Below are 24023 nucleotides of genomic sequence, written 5' to 3'. Positions count from 1 at the left end.
ATAACTGCTTTTCTGCATACCCCCGCCAGGGCCAGCATTACGGGGTAGCAAGCCGGGCAGTTGCCTGCGGCCCCCACGCCACAGGGGCCCGCCCCAAAGCTACATTGCTCAGGCTTCGGCTTCAGCCCCTGGCAGTCAGGCTTCTGCTGTCTCCCAGGGGCCCCAGGGAGTCTAATTCTGGCCCTGCTTGGTGGACCCCCTGAAACCTGCTCTCGGCCCCCCGCCCCCGGGAAGAACCACGGCTCTAGTCATTAAAGACGGCACCACACCATCCAATTCCCAGCGGTGGGGGATGGACGAAACCTCCATTCCAATGTATCACATTCACATGCTGCAGGAAAGGAAAGACGCACAGAAAGATCCACCTGGCTGATCGGCTGTGCTATCTTCTGGCTTCATTGTCCCTCCCCCTAGTGGGTGCATCTTGCCTAATGCTCCTGGGTACCAGCACTTCCCTCTAACTCTTCCCTCATATGAAGACTGTGCCACTTGCCCCCCCCCCCAAAAAAGTCTAAGATCAATGGATTGGACTAACGAGCCCCAGGGAGTGGCAGAGGCCAATGTGGCAATGTCAGCCACTGCCCAGGAAACCTGGAGAGAGAGCAGGCTCATGTTTTCTGGGCTCAGCTACAGCAAGACGTGATGGGGCTTAGAATATGGAAAGTGTGAGTCAGTAACTCCTGGCTAATAGGATCGAAGCCGAGGGAGCGGCGGGGGGGGCGGCATGGATCGAAGCCGAGGGAGCGGCGGGGGTTGGGGGGGGCGGCGCGGATCGAAGCCGAGGGAGCGGCGGGGGTTGGGGGGGACGGCGCGGATCGAAGCCGAGGGAGCGGCGGGGGTTGGGGGGGACGGCGCGGATCAAAGCCGAGGGAGCGGCGGGGGTTGGGGGGGCCGGCGCGGATCGAAGCTGAGGGAGCGGCGGGGGGGCGGCGCGGATCAAAGCCGAGGGAGCGGCGGGGGGCAGTATGGCCTGGCAGGTAGAGCATGGGACTCAGAGGTGAAGGTGAGATCATGGGAGATCTGTGCAGGATGGCCGGGGATCTATGATGTCCCTAAGAGCTAGCAGGGACAATGCTCTCCCTGGGTCAGCGACTGCTACCTTCACGGGCTCCAACTCCAGCAAGTCACCGGCGTGGGGGCTCTTGCTCCGCAGACTCCACAGGAAGTGACGGATGTACAGGAGATGCCGGTACACGTTATCGTCCAGCGTCTCCACCTCCAAGTCCACCTTAAATCCTCCACTTGGCAGGACGATGGGCGGGTGGTTATCAAAGGACTCTAGCACTTCGTCTGCAAAACACAGGGGGAAGCAGGTGTTGGTGTGTGACCCACCTGAGCCCCAGCCCTGCTCCCAGATTGCGGGGCCATTGCTCTTCCCCAGGTCCTGCAAGCCAAGTATCTGCATGGGAACCAATCCCAGCATCCTCTAGGTCACAACCCTACACAACTGGCCTCCATGTGCCAGTGAGAAAGGGGCAGGGGGCACTAGCTAACGCCTTCGCTCTGCTTAGCTCCCCTGGGTTGTGCCCCTTGCTTGTTCCAAACTCTCGAATGGGTTGTTCAGAACCTTTATCTCCTCCTCCCTGTGTCATTTAGAAAAGGGCTCTGTAGCTTCCAGATCCGCTGCTCTGGGGCCTGTTCCCCCTACGTCCCGTAGCTGTTGCTAGAAGAGCCGTAATCCAATCTCTTGCACTCCTTGATCCATTTCCACCCACTTCACAGTGTCCTGATCTCTCTTTTCTCCGGTAGCCAAGATCATGCTGCTGAGCCCTGGGGCAGGGGGAAGTGCTGAGTCTTTAGCACTTCAGCCCCTCCTATGTCACAGCCCGATATGTCTGGGTACATGCTAGTGGAGGAAGGATGGTCTAGTGGTTAGGGTGCCAGCCTGAGACTTCAGAGAGCTGGGTCCAATGCCCTGCTCCACCATTTGCCCTGGATGAGTCAATCTCACTCTGCACCTTTTCTGTTCAATGAGGGTAAGTACTGCCAACATGTTAAAGACTGCGAGGTGCTCAGCTCTATGGTAAGGGGGGATATCAACACCATAGATAATGGCATTGATAGCACGGGGTACAGCCAACGTTCACCCACAGGGGGAGTCATGTGTCCCCTGGATCTGTCGGGGAAGACTGTGATTCCACCACATTGTTACCCCCTGCCCCGCCGCGTGCCCCTGCATCGGAGTGGCTCAAACCAGAGTCAGGACACTCCACGTTCAGGCTGACAGTGCAGCCCCAACTCATGCTGCCTGTCTAGGTAGAGCAGCACATGGAGGCCATGTGCTCTAGTCCCTACCATACCAGGCTCAGCCTTCAGCCCGAGCTCCCTTTGCCTCAGGGCAGTTCAAGTAGACCCTCAGGCTACAGGACTGTAGTTCTTTGTGGCTGTCCACGGTCATGCAGGAACCCCTGCAAAGCACAGGAGGTTACAAGCCCCATGAAAACACTCGAGGGACCAGCAAAACTTGGGATAACCAACCTGTACTGGCAGGTCTGAGGAAAGTACCTCTTGGGACGCAGCCTAGTGCAGGTTTCACTGCCCTGCAGCAGTGTGGGAGATACAGGACAACCACAACAGAAGCTCTACCGAGGGCACAGATCACACCACCCCCAGTACAACGCAGACGCACCAGTGCTGTGCGCTCACCTGTCTTGAAGGCTGCAGGGCTGTCCTCCTGCCAGGCCGCGACACACCGCACCTCGGACGCTGCCTGGGACTGAGTCAGGATGTGATGGAGCTGAGCAGGGCTCAGGGCGGGGAACTCGGCTCTCAGCAATGGCCAGGTCATCTGAGCAAAGACAGAGAGAGCTGAGGCGACAGCCTCAGGACGGTGCACAGGGCAGACAGCAGGGAGCGAAGCAGGCTTATCAATGGGGAATGAGCTTAGCTCGGCTCGTCAGCAAGTGAGCAGCATGCTAAGGGGTCTAGAGAGCCCAGGAGTGGCAGGGCACCACTAATGCTCAGCTGTGTATTTGCTTCACTGCTACTTCCAATACGGGAGCTGCCTACTGAAGCCAAGGACGGGATGTAAGACACAGAAAGCCTGAAATCCTACCTCATGCTACCAATGCCTCATGCTGCTGCTCCCTACCAAAATGGGTGCAGATGTTGGTTGAGAGGATGTGGCCCCCAAGGTTTGGCTTTGAAACAAGGTGTCCCATTTCCTGGGAAACTACCCGGCAATTTTTGGGCAAATACATTCCCGCAAATCGGCCCCTTCGTCGCCATATTCCAAGCCGGCTGTCCCAGTCCTGCATGGGCATGCTCTGGGGCAACTGAGCCATGCCCTGCTTGGCGCTTGCAAAGGTGCCGCCCAGAGGCACGGTTCGGGAGGCAGCGTTTGAAAGCCTGGCCTAGCGCGAGAGTGACATCACATTCCGCGGGAAGGATCAAATTCACCCAGCACACAAAACGCACCCGAGTCTCTGAGATTTCGCACCCGAGTCTCTGAGATTTCGCGTGTCTTGACACTGGCACGTCAGATCCAGTGCAAATTCTGGAGGGAACCCTGCCTTCCACTCCTATCTCAGGGAGCTCCCATCTTGGCCCAGTGTCGGGGAAAGGGCATTGATTCCCCCACCCCCTCTGCTTTGATGTCCCATGATGCTTCTAACGGGAAAAGAGAGGGAAGCTGCATATGAAAGGGACTGTGGTGCTTGTGGCTCCCTGCCTTGGGGAGATGACCCCCCAGTTAGCGTGGGGAGCGCAGGCTCGGGGAGCCCCATCTAATAACTGGCCCTCCCAAACAATCCCCATGATGCTCACAGGAGCTCTCCTGCCACTCACAGGCCCAGACTCTCCCAGGGATCTGATTGGATTCAATGGGAGCTAGGTGTCTACAGGCCTTTGAGGATCTGGGTCCCAAAGGCCATCGATACCCTGGGCCAAGAAGCCCACGCACGTCTCACCTGTGCCAGCTGGGTGCTCGGCATGGCCAGCAGGTGAGCCACGCTGGAAAGCTTGCTGAAGAACTGCTCGGCCAGGTGCCCGAAGCCCATGCCCCGCATCCACTCCAGGAGGAGCCGCAGGCCGGCGCGGATCTTCACTCCTTTCGACCAGTGGAAGAAGCCTTTGGACAGGGTGGGGAAGAGAGAATGAACAGCCACACGCGGCGCTGCTTTAACCTGACTTGCAGTAGGAGCCCGGCCCTGCTGCAATACAGACAGCTACAGGTTCAGAAGACACATGCCGACCCTACTCCCTGGCGCAGATACAGCATGAAGGCAATCGGCTGCCAGGGTCAAAGATTGCTCTGTCCAGCCCACCAACAGGCTCAGCCAAGGAGAAGTCAGACAACCCAGTCACTTGGCTGGCAGAAAGCAGCCCCCTCCAGCCAGAGCCTGCATATTGGGTCCTTCGCCTAGCTGCACATACTCGCCCTGCTCTGACAGACGCCAGCACTTGCTGGACACAGCAGAACGGTGGCCAAGAGCAGTGAGATTCGTCTGCTCTGTGTGGACACGAGAGACCCCAGGGCATCCTTCGTGAGTGCCTTAGCCAGAATGCCCTGGTGCCCCCATAGCGTTGTACAGGGTGCTATTTGGAGGTTAGCTGCCAGCCTTCTCCCCAGAGATAGCCGCCTTTCAGTTGTGCTGTGTGTAACGTTTCTGAAGCAGCTGGGCATCCTGCCGCAGGACACATGCTAGCAGCATGAAGCACATTTCAGATGGATACAGATAAATGTCGAGTTGCAGGAGTCTCCTACGAGCAAAACCTGGTGCTGTGGGGAAGGGAAGAAACCTTTTTTTCAAGCTATCACGTAAACTAACTTCTCCTAATCTGCAGCCCCTGCCTCCCCCAGGAGGCTATCGCAGAGCTCCTGTATTATCCACGAGGACTCCAACCTCCACCCGCATCCAGAAACCGATTCACCCGCTTGGATTGTGCAAGGCAGGCAGCTCTCCACACCGCCCTTGTCCTCTTCTCCCCATGCAGTGCGGGCACAGGGGAAGTCTCTGCGTCATCCATCAGATATTGACTGACCTGAGCTTGCTGTCCGCCAGATACCTAATCTCCCCAGACTCGCCTTAGCTGCACCCAGGTAAAGCCAGGCCATAGAACTGGGGCAGCAGAAATGGCAGTTGCTGATCCTGGGGTTTTATTGAGAGAGATGCACGTCAGTGCTCAGATCCAGTTTCTGAGGAAGGCCGGGTTCTTCCTCTTCCCCCCATGATCCTGCATGGGGGTGACCCAGCACTTCCCTTCCTCCCTGGGATGATGTGGGGCCCTAAAGCCAAGCCCAGCTCCGAGAACACAAGAGGCAGCACGTGGCCCAGGCGAGGAGCCGGCTGTCCCAGGGGACAGCAGGATTTCACACTCTAATCTGCTCTAATCAGCTCCCACGTGCAGGAAATCAACTCCAGAGACAAACATTTGAAAGCTTATGCTGTCCTTGATAGGCAGTGAGCCAAGACTCAGCCTGTGGGCCCATGGAAATGGGGAGGCAGGGGGTGGGGGGGAAGGGAGCTGGTGCTCCGGTTAAAAGGAAGGAACTACAGCGGCAGGAGGCTGTAATCCAATAGGGCTGGGCTGCTTCAGAGCCCACCACCTTCCACACTAGGAACTACTGAGCCCCCTCCCCCACACCCCGAACTGTGATCCAGAATCTGACCCTCACCTCACACCTCCACCCCGACACCAGATTTGAGCCCTGCTGGCTGGGAGGAAGTTTGATCTAGGTGTAGAGCCCAACTCTGCTGTAGGTGTTGGGCCTGATCTTGTACCAGAAGGTCCACAGGCACTTTGCCATGGACTTCACTGGGAGCAGGATGGGGCCCATGCTGATTAAACCAGAGGGAAGCCATGCTATAGCAGAAGGCTCTAGTTTGTTGGACCTACGGCTAATTTAGCCTCATCAAGGTCCTAATTCCATCACCCCACTGGACTGTGTGCCCTATACTGCAACCCCGCTGCATGGACACAAAAGTAACTGCTCTTCCAGCGATGCCGAAGGATGCATGGAAAACATAACTCTGGCGGACAAATCTCAGGTTTGGGGCTCACCATTCAATGTTCTATCTCTATCGAGGTTCTGTGTCCTTCCTGCAGCAAACCGCCTCGCGCAGGACCCACATGCTGTGCCAGGCCGGCCTCACTAATGGGTGAGATTCAGAAATTCCAAGGCCAGAAGGGACTACTGTGCTCATCTAGCCTGACCTCCTGCATGACACAGGCCAGGGAACGTCCCTAAAATAATTCCTAGATCAGATCTGTTAGAAAAACATCCAATCTTGATTTTAAAATTGAGACTTAGTAAATTGTTCCAGTGGTTAGTTACCCTCACTCTCAAAAATTTGCACATTATTTCTAGTCAGAATTTGTCTAGCTTCACCTTCTAGCCACTGGATCATGTTAGACCTTTCTCTGCTAGACTGAAGAGCCTGTTCTTAAATATTTGTTCCCCGGGCAGATTTGTGATCAAGTCCCCGCTTAACCTTCTCTTTGCTAAGATAAACAGATTGAGCGCTTTGAATCTATCGCTATAAGGCAGGTTTTCTAATCCATTAATCATTCTAGAGGCTTTTCTCTGACCCCTCTTCAATTTATCAACATCCTTCTTGAATTGTGGGCACCAGAACTGGACACAGTATTCTAATAGCAGTCACACTCCTTATGTCTGCTAAATACGGACATAAAATAACTTCTCTACTTCTACTCAGGATTTCCCTGTTTATGCATCCCAGGGTCAACATTAGCCTTTTGGCCACAGTGTCAAAGTGGGAACTCCTGTTCAGCTGATTATCCCCTACAGCCCCCTAATCTGTTTCAGTCACTGCTTCCTGTAAGTATGACCAACATTCTTTGTTCCTAGATGTAGACATTTACATTTATGCCCAGTTTACCAAGCAATCCAGATCACTCTGTATCGGAGACCACTCCCTCAATTTTTGTGTCATCTATAAATCTCATCAGTGATTTATGATTTCTTCCAGGCAATTGATAAAAATTTTAAATAGTGCAGGACCAAGAACTGATCCCTGCAGGACCCTGCTGCAAACACACTCACTTGATGATGATTCCCTGTTTACCATTATGTTTTGAGACCTATCAGTTAGCCAGTTTTTAATCCATTTGATGTGTGCCATGGTAATTTTATATTGTTATTATATTTGGGTCGCTATGGAGCTCCCTTGCCTTGGCCAGCTCAGAGAGGCTTGACACTATTATCTGTGTTGTGGTGGCACCTGGAGCCGCAATCTTAGACTAGGCGTTACTTGCCATCCTAGGCACTGCCCCAAGCAGCTTGCAGTCAGCGTGGGTTTGGTTGCAGGTCCAGTCCAATACTGGATGGGGGACGGTTTTCTGTCTGCAGTGCTGATGCATCCAAGAGTCTATGAGAACAGCAGCTCTCAGGAAATCCCCACCATTCAAATTGGCAAAAAAGTCTTAGAAGGTGGGTTAAACCTTGCAAGATGAGTTGATTGCATGGAGTTCAATGGGACTTAGCTATGTGTTTCACAGAACAGGTATAGGAACACTGGCATGCTTAAAGTTAAGCATGTGCTTAAGTGCTTTGGTGAATCAGGGCCAAATGGAGGAGTCCAATCTCCCGAACTGACAGCCTGGCACCTTCTAAAGTTATTCTAGATCTGAAACAACAACAATGACAAAGCTCTAAATCCAGAGGCCGACGTGGCTGTGGCTCAGCAATGTACCCGCTGGCACGCAAAGGGACGGACAGCTAACAGGAACGCCCATACTGGAGCACAGTTTCCCTTCCCCTTTTTGTTCTTGCTTAGTGGACCATCAGACATGGCAGAGGGAGCAGCGCTGGCAGAACCTGCTGCTCGCAGTAGAGACTCGGTTTGTACGTGGGGCGGAGCTGGGCAGAAAGAGGGACAGAGGTCTGACAGGGCTGAGTGGCAAAATTAGGTTAATTCTTTAAAAATCCAACTCCTATTAACTCATATGGTATTAGCTGTAATGCACCTGGCAGTAAGGAGGTGCTGCTGGAGTGTATATAGGTGTCACATGCTCTGTAGTTCAACTGGAATCCTGCAGTAATTAGGATTAATTAATGAGCAGATTTTCGCCTCAATTAAGAAGCAGGATGCAATGTTTTATTACACACAGCAATCAGGCAGTGCCGGGGAACAAACTCCACTAACAGCCTCTGCTCGGCATCAAAATGGCAGACCTTATTGCAACCCCAGCGCAAGAGATGGGGGGGGGTATGTTAATTTGGGGGGAGAGCTAACGAAGGCTGAACACATCCCCATGAACAATGGTATCACAGTGAACATCCAAGGCATTAATAAGGGGTTAATGGAGCGTTATCGATAAAGGCCGCAGACTCGGGCAAGACAGCAAACATAAAGGCTGAGTCAAGCCAAGGAAGCAGAAGCCAAAACCCGAGTTAAGCTGTTATCTGAGCCAACTATACACCTAGAGAGCAGCGCGCACAGGCTGCGATCTAGGGAGTTCATCAGAGTCAAGGAAGTGAAGTCTCGAAGACCTCAGTGGCTGGACTCTAGTTTGGTTTATCCTCATTTGTGGGTGTAGCTGAGCCCCACCCCCACCCCCAGGTTTCATTGCTACAAGCCTGGCAGAGTCCTGAGGCCCCCCCCCACTCTCTCTCACACCCCTACCCCAGTCTTAGTGCTGAAGCGGGGCTCTGAATGATTGAAAGTGAACCTTATTCCTAACCACCTCTCTGGTGACACCAGTTAAACAAAGGACTCAGTAGCTTAAGTCAAGTTCTAAAGCATCCTTATCCCCTGTAGGAAACATGTTGCCTGCTTTGCTGTCAGTCCCAGTCTGGGGGTCTCTCCCTGGCCATGGGGCCATACTGATGACTTATGCACAGGCTCAATAGCCTAACACGAGTTTAGGTAACAGGGCAGCAAGGCTCCTTTGCCGAATGCAGAATTCCAGGTGTGTCCAAGCCCCTCACATCCTAAAACAACCCAACAGATGCTGTAAAATCTCTCCCCACATTTCGCTGATCCTCATCTCATAGTCTGGCTGGCTGCAATACTGGGGCATTTTAAGTCTGTTCCTTTAATTAATGAATAAACAGAAAAAGGGCTTCAAAGCAGACAAGGCCAGTCTTTGGGAATGCCTGCCCCTCCCACAAATGTCTCACTCCCTGGTCCCGAGGTCACTCACCTTTGTCCATGAGCTGGTTGAAGAGCAGAGTGTTGGAGAAGAAGAAGAGGTAGGCAAACATCTGGGAGGCTATTTCAGGGTGCACTTCATACTGGTGGAGCAGGTCCAGCGTAGCCTGGTAGATCAACACAACTCTACGTATTTCTTCAGGCAACTGGGATGATGCCCGCCAACCTTCCTGGCCCTCACTCTGGAAGGGGTTACACTCCAGGAGGGCAGGTAGAGATACATACAGAGACTGGACAGGGAGGAGACAAGAAATACACAAGTCCAGGATTCAAAGCGCTGAAGGTTTACTGTGGGAAGCAATTCTGCATTGGCCAGATGGTTAGACCCTAAACAGGTCGTCCGAATCTCTTGTTTCCATGATCCCATAACCAGCTCAAGCCCTGCTGTTCTCAAACAAGGAAGGGCATATTTCTTGCCCCCTCACGGACTAACCCCTTGTGACCTGCAAGCTTGCTCAGCCCTGTCCCTAAGCAATAACTTAACACCATACATGGTGGTCAGTTGGTCTCAGTCTGTTTTGGGGAACAAACTGAATGTGAGAAACAAACTACTGTAGATCTTAAGTGATAGGAATGCGCCAGTACTATGCACCCACATGGTAACTGAAGATCTAATACACATGCTATGGAAAAAAGGCAGACGACAAAAGTGGTCTCCAATTAGAGACTCTTTCCTTTGTGCAAATGAGGAAGGTTGAAGAGCAGGGTCCAATCAAGGTACGCAAATGAGACAGGATAAGCATCAACCAATCAGAGAGAGGGAGAGGCTGCTGGACTAGTGGAACAATCTTTCCACAGAGGGGAAAAAAGAGCTACAAATAGAATCAAGAAGAAAAATAGTCCATTTCCCAGTGAGAGGCCAAGTCTGTAATCACCAGACCTGGCAGGGGGAGCTGGTGGAAAGGCAGGCATCATCGGTCAAATTTAACTTCTCTTTCAATGGAAACAAGTCCCCACCCTGCAGACACAAGCAGCCTTTCTCTGAGCCCACACTGCACACACTGTTCAGCACTCCATAATGACCACTTGCAATAATGTTTCACTCCAGGGGCCTAACAGAGAGAGTCCAGAAGGAATATTTCCATCATGTACATGAATCAATTCATTATACCCAGGGCTATTACTGTACAGTAAATCACAAACGAGCTGAGGAGGGCTGGACCCGCTATCCCAACAACTTTTTCTACTGATCTGTGGGCCACCCGTTTCCTCCTGTGTCCTAGTCCCCTGTTTCCAAGTTGCTAGCCATGCAGAGAAATGTTCCATCGTAATTTCACACTCTCCTCGGGCTGTGACTTTCATTGGGACACTTGAGCCCAAAGGAAAATGAATCCAAAAGTTACAAGGAGGAGTGAGGGAGAAAGTGAAAGTGACTTAGCTAAGCCATTCACTAATGGGGACACTGTAATGAGCAAATGCCTCCCTAGGACACAGTGTTACTGTTAATTCTTCAGGGACCTCTCAGGCTGACACCTGCCAGAAATTCACTGTGATCAGTTCAAGGTGCAGCTCTCCCCCACTGCCAATCACCTGCCAGGGTGATTATACTAAAACTCACCCTGTTTGCTATCTAGATTCTGATACAGCGTAGCATCTTTCAGAGATCATGAGGCGCTCACATACTGTGTAGGGTAATGGGGGGCTCATATTAGTAAACAGCATCCGAGCAGCTCGTAATCCTTAATGGATTTTATCCTCACACCCCACCTGAGAGCTAGGAACATATCCTCCTCTTTTTACAGGGTACATCAAATGACTCGTCTAACACAAGCCTATGGCTGAGCTGGGAATTTCACCCCAGCCCCTGAATCCCAGTCTACTGCTCTCTGTCTGTCTTACCTATTTAGACTGCAAGTTCTTTGGGGCAAGGTCTCTCTCTTACTACATGTTTGTCCTATGCCTTGCCCAATGCGCCCTTGATCCTGGATGAGCACTCTAGGCGCTGCTGTAGTAGAAAAAACAACAGCTAAATAACTTGTGCAAATGAAGGGCCATCCAAAAATATCTACGTCGTTTAAAAAAAATCAACTTGTTTGATCATTTCTGACCCCTCAAAAAATCGTTTCTGACCTTAAGTTTCACTCTTCTAAGGAAAGTTAGGGAAAGTCAACTCCCCGGGTGCCTTGTACTGCATCCTAAAGACCAGCGTTTTTTAACACCGAGGAGGCTTGCAGGAACGAGTATATCTGTTAGAACTCATCACAAAGAAGAACCTGCTGTCCCAGGACAGGATGGGGGGGGGCGATTTCAGGCACTGGTGCTCAGGTGGTTGACTTCTCCCCCATCATCCCCCTTTGATTTCCAGTGAGACACTATCAGCACAAGGCTCCTCTTCTCCCTTGGCAGCTCTCTGGATTAGGCTGTGCATTTGCAGGAGAGAGGGGGAGGCGTTGGGGGTGCACATACCTTGGAGATATAGTAGACGCACTGCTGAAAAGTATACATGATCACTTCCTCTAGGACTGTCATGGCTTCCTCACTGGCTGTGATGGTTGAAGAGAACAGAGACTCCTTAGAACCTAAAGGACAAAGACAGCAATGGAACGCGTCAGAGCAAAGGGCTCCAAACCGGGCTACCGGGTCTGTTAGTTTAGTAGAAGAATGGTCTCTCTGAGGGTCAACTTGTGATGCTGTATTTCATTATGCAAAGTCTACTGACACACACCGAACTGTCATTTGGGTTTGTTACTGCAAAGAAAGCATGGCTAATGATTACAGCGTGGGATTGGGAGCCAGAAGTTTTGGATTTGATTTCTAGCTCTTCCACTGACCCGTGTGCCCTTGAGCAAATCACAGCTTCTTTGTGCCTCAGCCCCTCGGTCTATAAAAGGGGGACAGTTCTCCTCTCTGATCTCACAGGAAGGACATGACCCCTAGTTTAGCAATATTGGTAAAATGCATTAGGATCCTGGGTGGAAAGCGCTATAAAAGATACAGAACTCTTGATTAACAATGTTGTAGCAGCAATAGCTCCCTACTGGGAGGCATAATTTACGCTGCTGTCTTGCAAAGGCTCCCAACAGTGAGGACTATTTCAAAGAGCAGGAGAGGGGCTGGCATGGAGGAGAACTGATGCTTAAGTTATTTCTTACAGTCACTCTACAATGGAAAGAAATCAGGGAGCAGGTGCATCCTCGGGACATTCACAAGTATGCACAACTTGCACTACTTTACCTGGCCACTTGATGTCCCCATTGCACTCGTGAAATTAAAGCTGAAGGCGCATTTATCTGGCTTGACTTTAAGAAGCTGGACAGCTCAAGACGGCTCCTTTAAGACAGAGGTTCAGAAAGAGAAGCCATTCCCATTTGAGGCCATTGGTGAATATGGTGCTCTCATTTTGGAGGACAGATACCCACGTCACAAAAAGCACACTGATACTGTCACCAGTGCCGGCAGTCACACCGAAAGGCCTGAGGATGAATGCACAAGACAGAGCTCCTGTTCCCTAGCAGAGATGGTCACTCCAGAGCAGAGTGCAGAGCAGACACACTGAGAGGGGAAGCCTGCACTGCCATTGCCCAGCTGAACCCCTCCTATTTATCCGGAGGATGAATGTATGGCAGCAGCCTCCAGGGCCGTGACTGCAACCCCCTGAATTCACTCCAATACAGGAGAACTTAGCTGGTTCTCCCTTTTCTTCTCTCATTGTATCATCTTTGCCAGGATCCGCCTGCCCCTTAGTCAATCTCCAAAGGATACGGCACTGGAGACAATACAAATTCAATACTGGTGCCTTCCCTTTCCACAGTGGCTGGGAAGCCATTACAGGATGCCACGTCAGGAGTCAAAAACTCCAACCCTGTCTTCTGCTGGTGCCTTTTTCTGGCTCTCTCTTAAAGACTTGAAACTGCATCTCACTTTCCTCGGTGCCTTGTGAGCAGGGAGTATGTACAGAAATCCAGCTCTAATAAACATGGGGTTGCCACAGCAGTGGCTGTTAAACACATATACGTTGTATTTCTGGGCGCTGAGCAGTTGGGGGGGCGGGGTTAATATTTCCCCTACAGACTAACATTTTTCATCTAGCAATGCTTCGATTTCAGTCCAGATTTGCAGCCCCGCCAGCCCCATATGCTGAATATTTGTGCAGCTGGATGAAGTGCTTTCCAAACGCAGCTTGTCAGAAAACTTTGCCTTTGGAACAGAAGAGAAGGTCTCGATAGCTTTGCCAAACTAGCCCCACCCCGTTCCTCTGATGTGGAATTAGAAAGAGGGAAATTCCATGACATCATCCACCTGACCACTCCCCAAGTCCCATTTGCAGATGGTTAGTGAAGGACTTTTCAGCCACACACACTTTTGGGGCAGTTCAGGGAGGTAAGTTGGTGAATTTTTAAGGCTCAGGAAAGTGCAGGGCTAATAGGACTGAATCAACCCATGTGTAATGAAGGCAGGAGCATTGTAAACTTCCACATACAGCGCTGCTTAATGCACCTGAATCCTGGTCTACAGCCCCACTCGCTATTCCAATAGCAGGACCCCTCACTGCTGTGCCAAGAAACCTTAGTCCCAGTCTGATATTCTAATCCTGATCTATTTGGAACAGAGACCGCTACTCACACTGAACTCTATAAAGGCTGGCAAATACCCACTCCAGAGCAGGCTGAGACCACTCTAACTCATTTCACTTTTGACCTGAGGTTGATGTGAACCCAAGTTTCTGAAGTGAAAAGCCAATGTAATCACTTAAAAACACGGCCATAATAAGATTTTGAAATCTGACATGAAAAATAACATGGGCTATGCAGAAGAAAACCTTGGTGTTCATCTGTTTCAGGCAATTTAAATTGAAAGCCAAGGTGCTAGGGATTTCAAACCAGAAAATAAGAAGCACAGACAAACATAGCCAGTCCACGTTATGAATATTTCTGATCACATGCCGGGAGGTGGGGGTGACTGCAGAGAGGGGTATGGAGACACAAGGGATAGCTCTTCCTGGGACCCATGTGTAGACTATGGATTCCGTAAGGTCCTGAAAGTACTCAGTACGGTGTGATCTGTTTATGGAAGCCCCCAGTAACACATCGGGTCCTAAGCGATTGTCACCCAAGTTGCCCTCAAGTTGCTCAGCTGTTTTCTAAAGTTTTTGAGGAATAGTATTCAATAGGAAGCCAACCCCAGGTTCGGTTAGCGATCCAGTTGGGCCCTGGTGCTGATTTCTGTGAATCTATTTGTAAGTATTCACCAAACAGTTCCAACAAATATTTTTCAGCCTATGGGCTGGTTCACAAACAGTTCGCTTTGACTACTCTGTATCCATTATTTGTATTGCCTGACCGGTCATCTAAATCACATGGGATCAGGAAAGTAACAAAAAAGAAGTAACACATTTTCTGACAAAAGTTGTCAGGCAAATATTAATTAGTGCTGCGATTCATGAAGCTTCTTGGATTGGCACACGGCTTCATGAATTCCAGGTCATCCAGATACGTGTGGCTGATATGTCCCCACAAAGCTACAAACTGAACATGGGGCTTTTAGTCACAAAAATATACCCAAATCAGGGTTGTTGGGTTTTGTTTGTTTTGTTTTGTTTTTTTTAAACTATTCAATCTGCTCTAATTATAGGACAGAATTCCTCATACAGCAAGGTCTAAACACCTTCATTTCCCAGGGATACAGCGCTTTTCTCAGACTATTTCATATCACCTGAGTGGAAAAGCAATTCCTAAATTCAACAAGGGTATTAAAAACATGTGCCAGGAAAAACACCCTCACATGTAGAATGATAGAGGCCAGCACAGGGTTTCTCATCCTTATGCATACCTGGAATCCCCCCATCTCTCACAAAACTCTCCCCCCATTGAGCAATCTGGGAAAGAGAGGGGGGTGGTCATGGCCCCTGGTCTAGACAGACAGAGAGCAATGAATGGGAAGGGAAAAGGTGCAGGAAAAAACCTCTCCTTTTCGTTCGCCAGCTGTGGGTTCAGTGCGCTCCAATGTATCGGCTAGACTTTGAAAATCAAAAATATTTCGCTTATTCTCAGGATACAATTTTTTTATTTTTAAAAATCTTCCCACAGATATTTCCTGAGGGATGTCAAGAGGCCAAACTACTGATTTTAACCTTTCCCTCACCCTCTTGTTTATGTTATTTCTACCCCTCCTGATTCACCAAAACCTGCCCGGCACAAGATGTATTTATATGACACTACGCTGCTGCCTCCCGCACCTGAGCCCCACCACCCTCCCAGCTGAGCATCAGCCCATGGAATCAGGATGGCCCCAACTCAGCCATCCAGCTCAATTCACTTAAACACCTGCTTAAATTTAGCCTCAGGCATAAGTTCCATTGAGGTCAATGGGGCTTAAGAGTGCTGAAAGTCAAGCCTGTGCCTAAGTGCTTTGCTGAACAGGGCTGGACTTCAGCACTCACTTAAGTGCTTTGCTGAAGTAAGGCCTGGAATGGGCAGGGGGTAAATCTCTCCCCCATATAAGGTCCTGGAGTTTAAAGCAAATGTCGCTCACCCCACAAACCCAGAATGCCCCTTCACTTGCATGCTTGCTGTCGTCACTCTTGCACGTGCCATGGACTTCACTTTCCCAGAGACCATTCCCACTAAGGGAACAGACCTATTTAAAGAATTCTCTCTCTGGACAGCAACCCAAATCTAGCTGTTCCCACCGATTACAGCCCAGGAGGGAGCAAATGCTACCAGCCAGGGAAGACAAATGTCCCAGAATCCCTCCAGGGATATGAGAGAGGAACGCAGACAGGTGTTCATCTCAGAGACCCTTCAGCTACTAAATGTCAGCAAAGAAAGGAGAAGATCCGACACTAGAGAGCAGCAGAGGGAGGGGCTGGTGCTATAGAACAGAAGGACTGAGATTCACAGAACATTAGATTAGCTGCTGCAAGGAGAGCCTGCTTGGATTTGCCCATGGCCAATTTAAGCAGAATTCTCCAGGCATGTTACCCAGCATGTATCTGGGTAATCATCATCCAACTAAGCACAATGACCTAGTGTTCTGAGTACTGGAGATTTGGTCCAGGAGGTTTTTCTCTCACTCTCCTCCAGTCCTAGTGATCAGCAGCAAATGCCCACCGTCATCTTCCTTGACTTTTCATTCCTTGTAAGCTTGCTGGCACTGTAAATATATTTCACCTCTCTCTATCAGTAGTCCCCTGCAAGCTGAGCATCATCCATCTCTCTCATCTCTGTAGACTGTACTTATCCATAGTAATACTCCAGTTATGAGACCCATCCTGTGGGGTGTGGGTTTTGCCAGCTACACCATAACTGACACCACTTAGTAATACTTCTAGTGCTTGGTTGTTTCCCACGTTCCTGGATAGAACTGGCAGAAAAAAATTGAATTTCAAATTTTCTTTAGTCAGAAAAACAGGGACAAATTTTTTGCAAGATGTTTTGTGAAAAGCATTCCCAGTTTTCAGCCAGCCCTACCCCGGCATTTGTGCAGGGACACTTCTGTGCATTCATACGGTTATCCCTCATCTTCTGTTTCAGAATGAGCCAGTCTTTTTCTGCCTGAAGTGCTCGCTCTGCCTTTTCTTAACCAGTGTAAAGCCTGCCCAACAATCCTTGCCAGTGTTGGATCCAGGAACGATCAAAGATTTCCCTTAGTGATGTAAAGGCAACCTTATGACCCAATAAGTGGAGATTCCAACTAGAAGAGAAGCCATCCTAAATCTGCTTTTTACCAACAGGGAGAAACTGATCAAGTCTGTGAGAATAATAAGGAAGCTTCTTGAATTCAGAATAGTAAGGACAGGATTCACAGAATGCAGCTGTGCAAGGGCATGACTAGGGATCAGGAATGCACATTGTGAGAAATGAAAATAGGGCGAAATCCTGGCCCCACTGAAGTCAATGGGAGTTTTGCCATTGACTTCAGTGAAGCCACCATCTCACCACAGCGAATAAGGCCCAGTCAAAGGAAGTATTGAAACCCAGCAATGCAGAAAGCAGCTAGGTCACCCTAAACAACACCCCAATTAAGAAGAAAAAGACTGCAGTTCCAGTGAGGCTTCATAAAGCGTTGTACAAAGAGAAGGTTACAAAATGACATAAACTGTACTGTGATGGGAAAGTGGAATGGTGATCAAAGAAGAAAAGAGAGACCGTTAGGAATGGCTGACTGCCAATAAGGGCTGCAAAAATGGAAAGAGAGACTCTTACAAATTGCCCTGGGGGGACAGTGTCTGTGCCCATGCTCTGTGTTCTGCGTGTGTGTTGGTGGGGGGGGGGTATTAGAGACAAAATGGGGCCAATAATTAATGAGGAAGGAGAGCAAGGGCAGGATTTTTAAATCACTCTGCGTTAGCCTAGCTCAGTGGTTCTCGACCAGGGTACAGGTACCCCTGGGGACACTCAGAGGTCTTCCAGGGGGTCCATCAACTCCTCTAGATATTTGCCTAGTTTTACAACAGGCTACATAAAAAGCACTAGCGAACTCAGTACAAACTAAATTGCATACAGACAATGACTTGTTTATAGTGCTCTGTATATTGTACACTGAAGTATAAGTACAATATTTATATTCCAACTGATTTATTTTATAACTGTATGGTAAAAATGAGAACGCCAGCAATTGTTCCGTACGAGCATGCTGTGACACTTCTGTGTTCTTATGTCTGATTTTGTAAGCAAGTAGTCTTTAAGTGAGGTGAAACTTGGGGGTACACAAGACAAATCAGACTCCTGACAGGGGGACAGTAGTTTGGAAAAGTTGAGAGCCACTGGCCTACCTCTCTCCCACTGCAGTCTGTGGGAGGTTTGCCATTGACAGCAGCGGGAGTAGAGTTGGGCCAACACTGAGTGCTTTTGACAAATCTCCCTTTAAATCAACACAGACTCTACAATGGTGAGAAATGTAGAGAAAATAATTTGGGACAACTGGGAAGCCCTTATCCAAACAGTGAGGAACAGCAGGGGTGGGCATATTCAGATGATGGTGGGGAAGCCGCCAGGCCGCAAGAAAACCCAGAGAAAGATTCACACAAAAGATAAAAGACCAAATTAGTTTCAGGATCTTCCTTCGACATCGTACTGAGCCCTGCAATGGATGAAGTGAACCCCAACTCCCAGGGTTTTTCATCTGACTTTCCCAGCAGCTGCTCACGTGCGCCCTGCACTTTGTGAGGGCTGCAGTATTTTTAGCCTACAAGCACATTTTTTAGAGCTCTCACTGATTAAGAATGCACCCGTTGTCCCACCCTCCCACCCACACGTTGGTCTTTACATCTTGTATCAGCATGGGAACCAAGATAGCATAGGACATGGAGAGCATCCAGCACTCAGCTGGTTTGGCTCTTGAGTCCTTTGCTCCCTCTCCCTCTGAGGGGAATGAGAAAACCAAACGAGGCCATGCTGAGAGTGAAGCCCGGCTAATCCCCTCACCATATTAGACTCCCTAAGGCTCCAAGCTGTCATCACTCATTTGATAAGGGGGATTATTTCCCTCTCAAGTGTTCACAGGGCTGGAGGACTTAGCTTAGCAGCCCTGAGAGCTAGTGGTGCTTCTAGAGGCACCGGTAATACTGAGTAACACTGCTAACCAGGTAGCCAGTCTGGTCTGCGATCTAATGGATTCAATTCACAGGGTGGAGTGAGAGGTGAGGCTGCAAAATGCAGAGCAAGGGATGGCAGCCAGGCGGGGTTTTCCAACTGCAGCCTGGAGGACTGGGCGGCCTGCAGAATACTCCCAGAGCCTCCTTACCGATGTTGCATCCCTTTCCTCTTATCTCAGTGGCCAGGACTAAGGGGTCAGGGAAAGGATCTTGTTACCTCGGGTATCAACACACAGATATCAGTCCATTCTTCGTGACAGAAGTCACAGTGACCCCTTGGTTGCAATGGGATCCAGGCCCCAAAATCATAACCATTCATGGCTTCAAAAGGCTACGTGCAAGAGCTCATCATTGCACAAGCCCCTTCTGACAAGGTGGCTGAAACCCAGTAGGGCCAAGTGAGTTCCCTGGACTCAAAGGCAGGTGGCTTGGTACCCCATGAAGATATAATGGAGATGGGAGTAGTCCTCTGGTGAGAAAGGATCTAGGGCGTGAGCTGAGCAGTCCTGAGGGAGGAACCCTGGGAGCAGCTAAGCCTGGGGGAAAGTTTGATCTGAGCTTTATTATCTTATTAATAAACCAAAATCCCAGGAAGGAAGTCAGGTTTGACTCTATACAATGTGGGGACTTTGTTTTCGAGCCAGTTGGGAAAGGCATTTGCTTAACACTAACTAACTACTAATACTAACTCTACTACTAAGAGGTAAACTACTAGATATAGTGGACACTGCCAAGGCAAGACCTATGGGACGTTCCAGCTAACCGTCACCGGTGGTAAGAAGGAACTGCAGGGGTGGTGGGTCGGCAGGGCTCTATATCGAGCGCCCTGAAGGTGCAACTCCAGGGGGCGCCCAGGCCGACACGACAGATGCTACTAGGGGGAAAATCTTCGAGCTGCCGTGCACATGCCCACGCACACACCTGACTGGAATGGACACGAACAAGCACTCGAAGAACCACCTCCTTTTCACTGTCTGTTTAGAAGGGACTCTTGAGTCACACAAAAGCTCTGAGTTTAAGACTGACTTTCAGTCCAGCCTTCTTTGCACCTGTAATTCCACAGGTGAGCAATTCTGCTCTCAGGATTGAGCAATGGGAAGCAGAGGGAGCAGAGCCCAGCAGGACATTCAAGCTTCCACATGCTATGGCTGCCTTGGCTCAATCTCCAGTGGACATGCCACTAAAGGCGCCACAGTTTATCATTCAAGAACCTGCTCAGGAGAGGTCCCAGAGAGCTGGTGGGGTCATGAGCCCTGTGGGTGAAGTTCCCTTACTTTCCACAAACCCCAAGACTCTCGAAGGGCATATCTGTGAGACAGAGGCAACATGGTGGTCTCTGAAGTCAGGATGGAAGTACCTTGCTGGAGCAGCAATGGAGGAAAACACCAATAAACCAGCTAGATGCTACAGCGCCCCCTTTGCCTGACGTGTCACACAACGGGCATACGGCAGGGGAAGTTTTGTACTGAGGAGGCATATCAGTATACAGAAGCATGAGTCCTACCCTTGACATCCAGCTCCTCCTCCAGGCTCTGGATGTAGATGGGGGATTTCTGCTGGATAAAGTACAGGAGCTCAATGGAGTTGGACATCCAGAAGAGAATGTGCTGCAGGTCCGGGACCAGGTCTGTGATGGTGAAGCGGGACAGGGATCCAGGATCCTGACTGGTGAGACAGAGAAGGCAAGAGGAGAGTTTCAGACTCCAGTCAGGACAAAGCTGGTTGCAGTTGCAGTCTCTCTGTGTGCACGAAGCCCCTGGCTACGGGAAAGGCTTGCGCCCCTCTCAGAGGCTGGCGATGCAGGATCGTCCCAGTGGGAATGAAAAATGGATACACCAGCAGCACAGACAACACTCCAGTATTTTAGACTCTCCTGCGCCTGCACGGACAACTTCTCCCAGCACACTCAGAAGTTTCAGAGTGAGCACAGTCACAGACTATTGCCAGCACAAGAATTATGGTCTTGAAAAGCAAACCCAAACCAAACCCAGCCGCTGGCTTCCCCTGGGGGTTACGATGTGCTGTGAAACTATACTGCTGCTACAAGAGGGACCTGTGCTGCAAATCAGCAATGGGATTCCTGTTCCCTGGTCAGTGGAAACGCCACAGCCCAGCTCCCCAGGGACCAACTGCTGGATCTCGGTGATTTGCTAACCGTCCTGAGAACCTCCTACCTGCTGATTTACAGCCAGGTGCTGAGCACCTCCTGAGAAATGCTGAGCAACCTCAATCGGAGCTGAAGGTGCCGAGTGTTTCCCAGGCTCTTAGGAATTAACAACAACAATAAAGGAGGTCACATGATTCCTTCTCTCCTGGTCACGCGGTACGATGCAGTGGCAGCCACCAGTGGGATACAGGAGTTTGGGGAAAACAAAAACAAATCAGGAGAAAAGTGATGGGTCAAAATAAAACCTGGAGGAGACTGCACTTCAACAGGGTTATCAAGACTTGGCAAGATTCTCGGAAGGGATGGGGGAATGTCAGGCGCCCAACTTGAGACACGTGATTTTCAGAAAGTGGTGAGCACCTGTTCTCTGAAAACCAAGCCCCTTTTAAGGTGTCTCACATTAGGCTTCTACAAAGCACACTTGAAAGTCTTTCCCAGAGCCCTGCCCTATTAACAGCAGCCCTCAACCCCCAATCTGGAGAGCCCAAGTTCACTAAAGCAGCACTGAAACTGAAAAAGACTTTCTGCAAAAAATGCTCTTGACAAGGGCAAATTTTGGATCAAATGTTTATTTTAACACTTTGTCCTGATATGAAAGGCGCTGAGTCAATGGGAGCTGAAAGCGCTCAGCTCCTCTCAGGATCAGGCACTTTATATAGCACTGCAAATGCTAAGGAGACTGTTTTCAACCATCCGAGATTTTGCCTGTGAATTTAGTGCTGATGACTGGCTCTCAGTCCAGAGGCCGAATACCGTACAGAGAGCAGCAACCCTCTTGAGTTAACCAAAGGCCTATAAAAAAAATTTTTTTAAAGCATCTGGAAAATTTCTTAACTAGCAAAACACTTTTCATGCTATATGTCAAAAATGGTTGGATGGGATTTCCGATAACTTTATAAAACAAGCTCACTTTAGAACAACTATGAAGAATTTCAGCCTCAAAAGATATTTTTCTGAGGAATGTTTTAAGCCAGTAAAAAATAGGGACTTTGGGCAAAAATGCTTCATTGCTAATCACATTTATAGGATTGCTCGCACAACACAATAATGAACCAACACTTGTACACAGACCCAAACTGAAGAAGCTGAACTACATGGCTGTAACAGATGGATAGGTTTATCTTTACCACACTGTGATTTACCATACCCCCATGAAATTCCTTAGCACCAAGTCATCTGGCTGCCCTGTAGTAAACCCCTGGATTTTACAGCTTCACTCTTGGGTATGGTACCCTCAGAACCCTGTGAAGTGTGTCTATCACCCTGGAGCTCATGGTTATCTCAGGGGATCAGCGGGCTTTCCATACACAGAATGTGGCAGGATCAAGCTCAGTGCCATTGGACGCACACACATCGCTGCCACTGACTACAAAAGGAGCCGCAAACGCAGAGCCGAAGAGTCTCTTGAACTTGTATATCCCCTGCTGTAATCCCCTTTCCCTGCCCATACTCTATGCGGCTATTACCCTTTGCAGGAGGTAGCTCTGCCCAAGGTTCCTGCTCACATCTGTTATGGCTAATTTTAAAATGACGCTCCCCAAATCTCACCTCCGCTGGGTCTGAGACATACACAGGGCCAAGGTCTTCTATAGAGACTAGTGTCTTGGGACCGCCGTTTTTGGGACGCCGACCTGTGAGACACCTGAAAAGGGTCTGGATTTTCAGAAAGTGCAGAGTACTCACCTCTGAAAATCAGGTTCCCTCAGAGTGCCTCAAGAGGGGCACCCAAAGGAATAGCCACTTTTGAAGAGCTCGCATTTAATCTGAAGAAATCAAATAATATCAACCTTAGTTTGAAGAGCATGTGGCTGGGCTTCCCAGCTGCTGGCGATAGCTGGCACGAACGGCGAGACTGCAAGCGTGCAAGAGTTAAACACACAGCAGCACAACTTCACACAAGAGGGGAAACGCAACACTGCAGTCAAGTGTCCTGAAGTATTCATTTACTAACTCCTCTCTTCAGATGTTCGGAAAATAGTGTAAGGAAAAGTAGGCCAACATCAGGCCTCTGGGGGACGTACTGGGGTTGGATCCAGCATAAACACAGGAAGGAGTGAGGCCATTAACCCATTCAGCGCTGTGGGATGTACAACGTGCATCCACCTGCAGTCCACATGCATGTAACCCCTGACTGTCAAGGAATCACATCACTTCAGGGTGTGCATGTGCAGGGTCCCGGTATAAAAGTGTGTCACAGGGGCTAACGTGCAGCATGTCCCAGTGGCTAGGGGCGAGGACTAGGACTGGGACTCAGGAAACTGCAGCTCAATTCCCAGTTCTGCCATTGACCTGGTAAGTGACCTTGGGTGAAGTCACTTCAAGGGTAGGAGTGGAAATGGGTACAGAGAGCTGGTCTATTTAAGCTCTTTGGGGGACTGTCACTGTGTGTTAAACATAGCAGAACCCCAAGGTGTTTCAGTAAAACAATGAAAGGAAAGTCTCTATTCACCCACCAGCTGTGCTTCAAGGGCCTACATTTTTTTCAATGGCCTCCAGTTCTGCTGGCTCAAATGCTAGCACTCCACTATCTAAGGGCATGTCTGCACTTTGAGCTGTGGGTAAGACTCCAAGCTAGAGGAGACATACTGGTGCTAGCTCTGATCAAGCTGGCGTGCTAAAAACAGAGCATAGCCTCGGTAGCTCAAGGGATGAGCTGCCCCAAGTACACGCCTAGCATCTCCGATGGGCACGCACTCTGGGCAGCTAGCCCCTCCTGCCGCTGATGCTGCTATGGCTACGCTCTATTTTTAGCATGCTAACTCGATGAGAGCTAGTACGGGTATGTCTCCTTGAGCTGGGAATCACCGCCCCAGCTCCAAGTGCAGATGTGCTCTAACTGCATGTCTGACTGCCAGCATCTGCAGCTGCAACTAACTGCTGGTGGAAAAATGCAACTGCAAAATCAGAAGCTGGGCTAAAGCTGCTTTTAAAAAGTGGCCTTTCATTGCTCTTTACTAGTGCATTTGGGTTTTTCCAGGGGCGAGGATACAGTGAGGCCAGCAGGCACCTCTGCTAGCTGTCTCCTGGCCATAGTACAGCAGTGCCTTCCATATACCCTTATAAAGGGCACGGACAGCAGGGGTGCTAAAAGCTTTATGTCCTTGCTTCAGCAAGGTAGTGAGTCGAGCTGTGTGAAGTTTTGAAACAGCAAGTCATTGCAAATAAAAAAATATATAAAACGTTTGCATTTTCTCAAATTCTTTGT

The 24023-nt window shown here is 49.8% G+C and overlaps 1 protein-coding gene across 7 annotated transcripts in view; it reads right to left on the bottom strand.

Annotated features, from left to right (window-relative positions):
• Positions 1–24023, bottom strand: part of RADIL (Rap associating with DIL domain) — a 71717-nt gene that overhangs the window by 12168 nt on the left and 35526 nt on the right. For all 7 annotated transcript variants that reach the window (XM_048868001.2, XM_075117593.1, XM_075117594.1 and 4 more), the window contains 6 exons: positions 20156–20316; positions 11523–11635; positions 9109–9346; positions 3909–4069; positions 2647–2788; positions 1100–1290 (listed from right to left, as the gene is read on the bottom strand). In XM_048868001.2, coding sequence (XP_048723958.2) covers positions 1100–1290; positions 2647–2788; positions 3909–4069; positions 9109–9346; positions 11523–11635; positions 20156–20316 — 1006 coding nt within the window. The remainder of the gene's footprint in view (positions 1–1099; positions 1291–2646; positions 2789–3908; positions 4070–9108; positions 9347–11522; positions 11636–20155; positions 20317–24023) is intronic.

The sequence above is a fragment of the Caretta caretta genome, chromosome 10 (assembly GCF_965140235.1).
Source record: "Caretta caretta isolate rCarCar2 chromosome 10, rCarCar1.hap1, whole genome shotgun sequence".
Taxonomy (NCBI): Eukaryota; Metazoa; Chordata; order Testudines; family Cheloniidae; genus Caretta; species Caretta caretta.
Note: the sequence above shows the minus strand (reverse complement) of the source record. Positions and strands in the feature narration are given on the sequence as shown.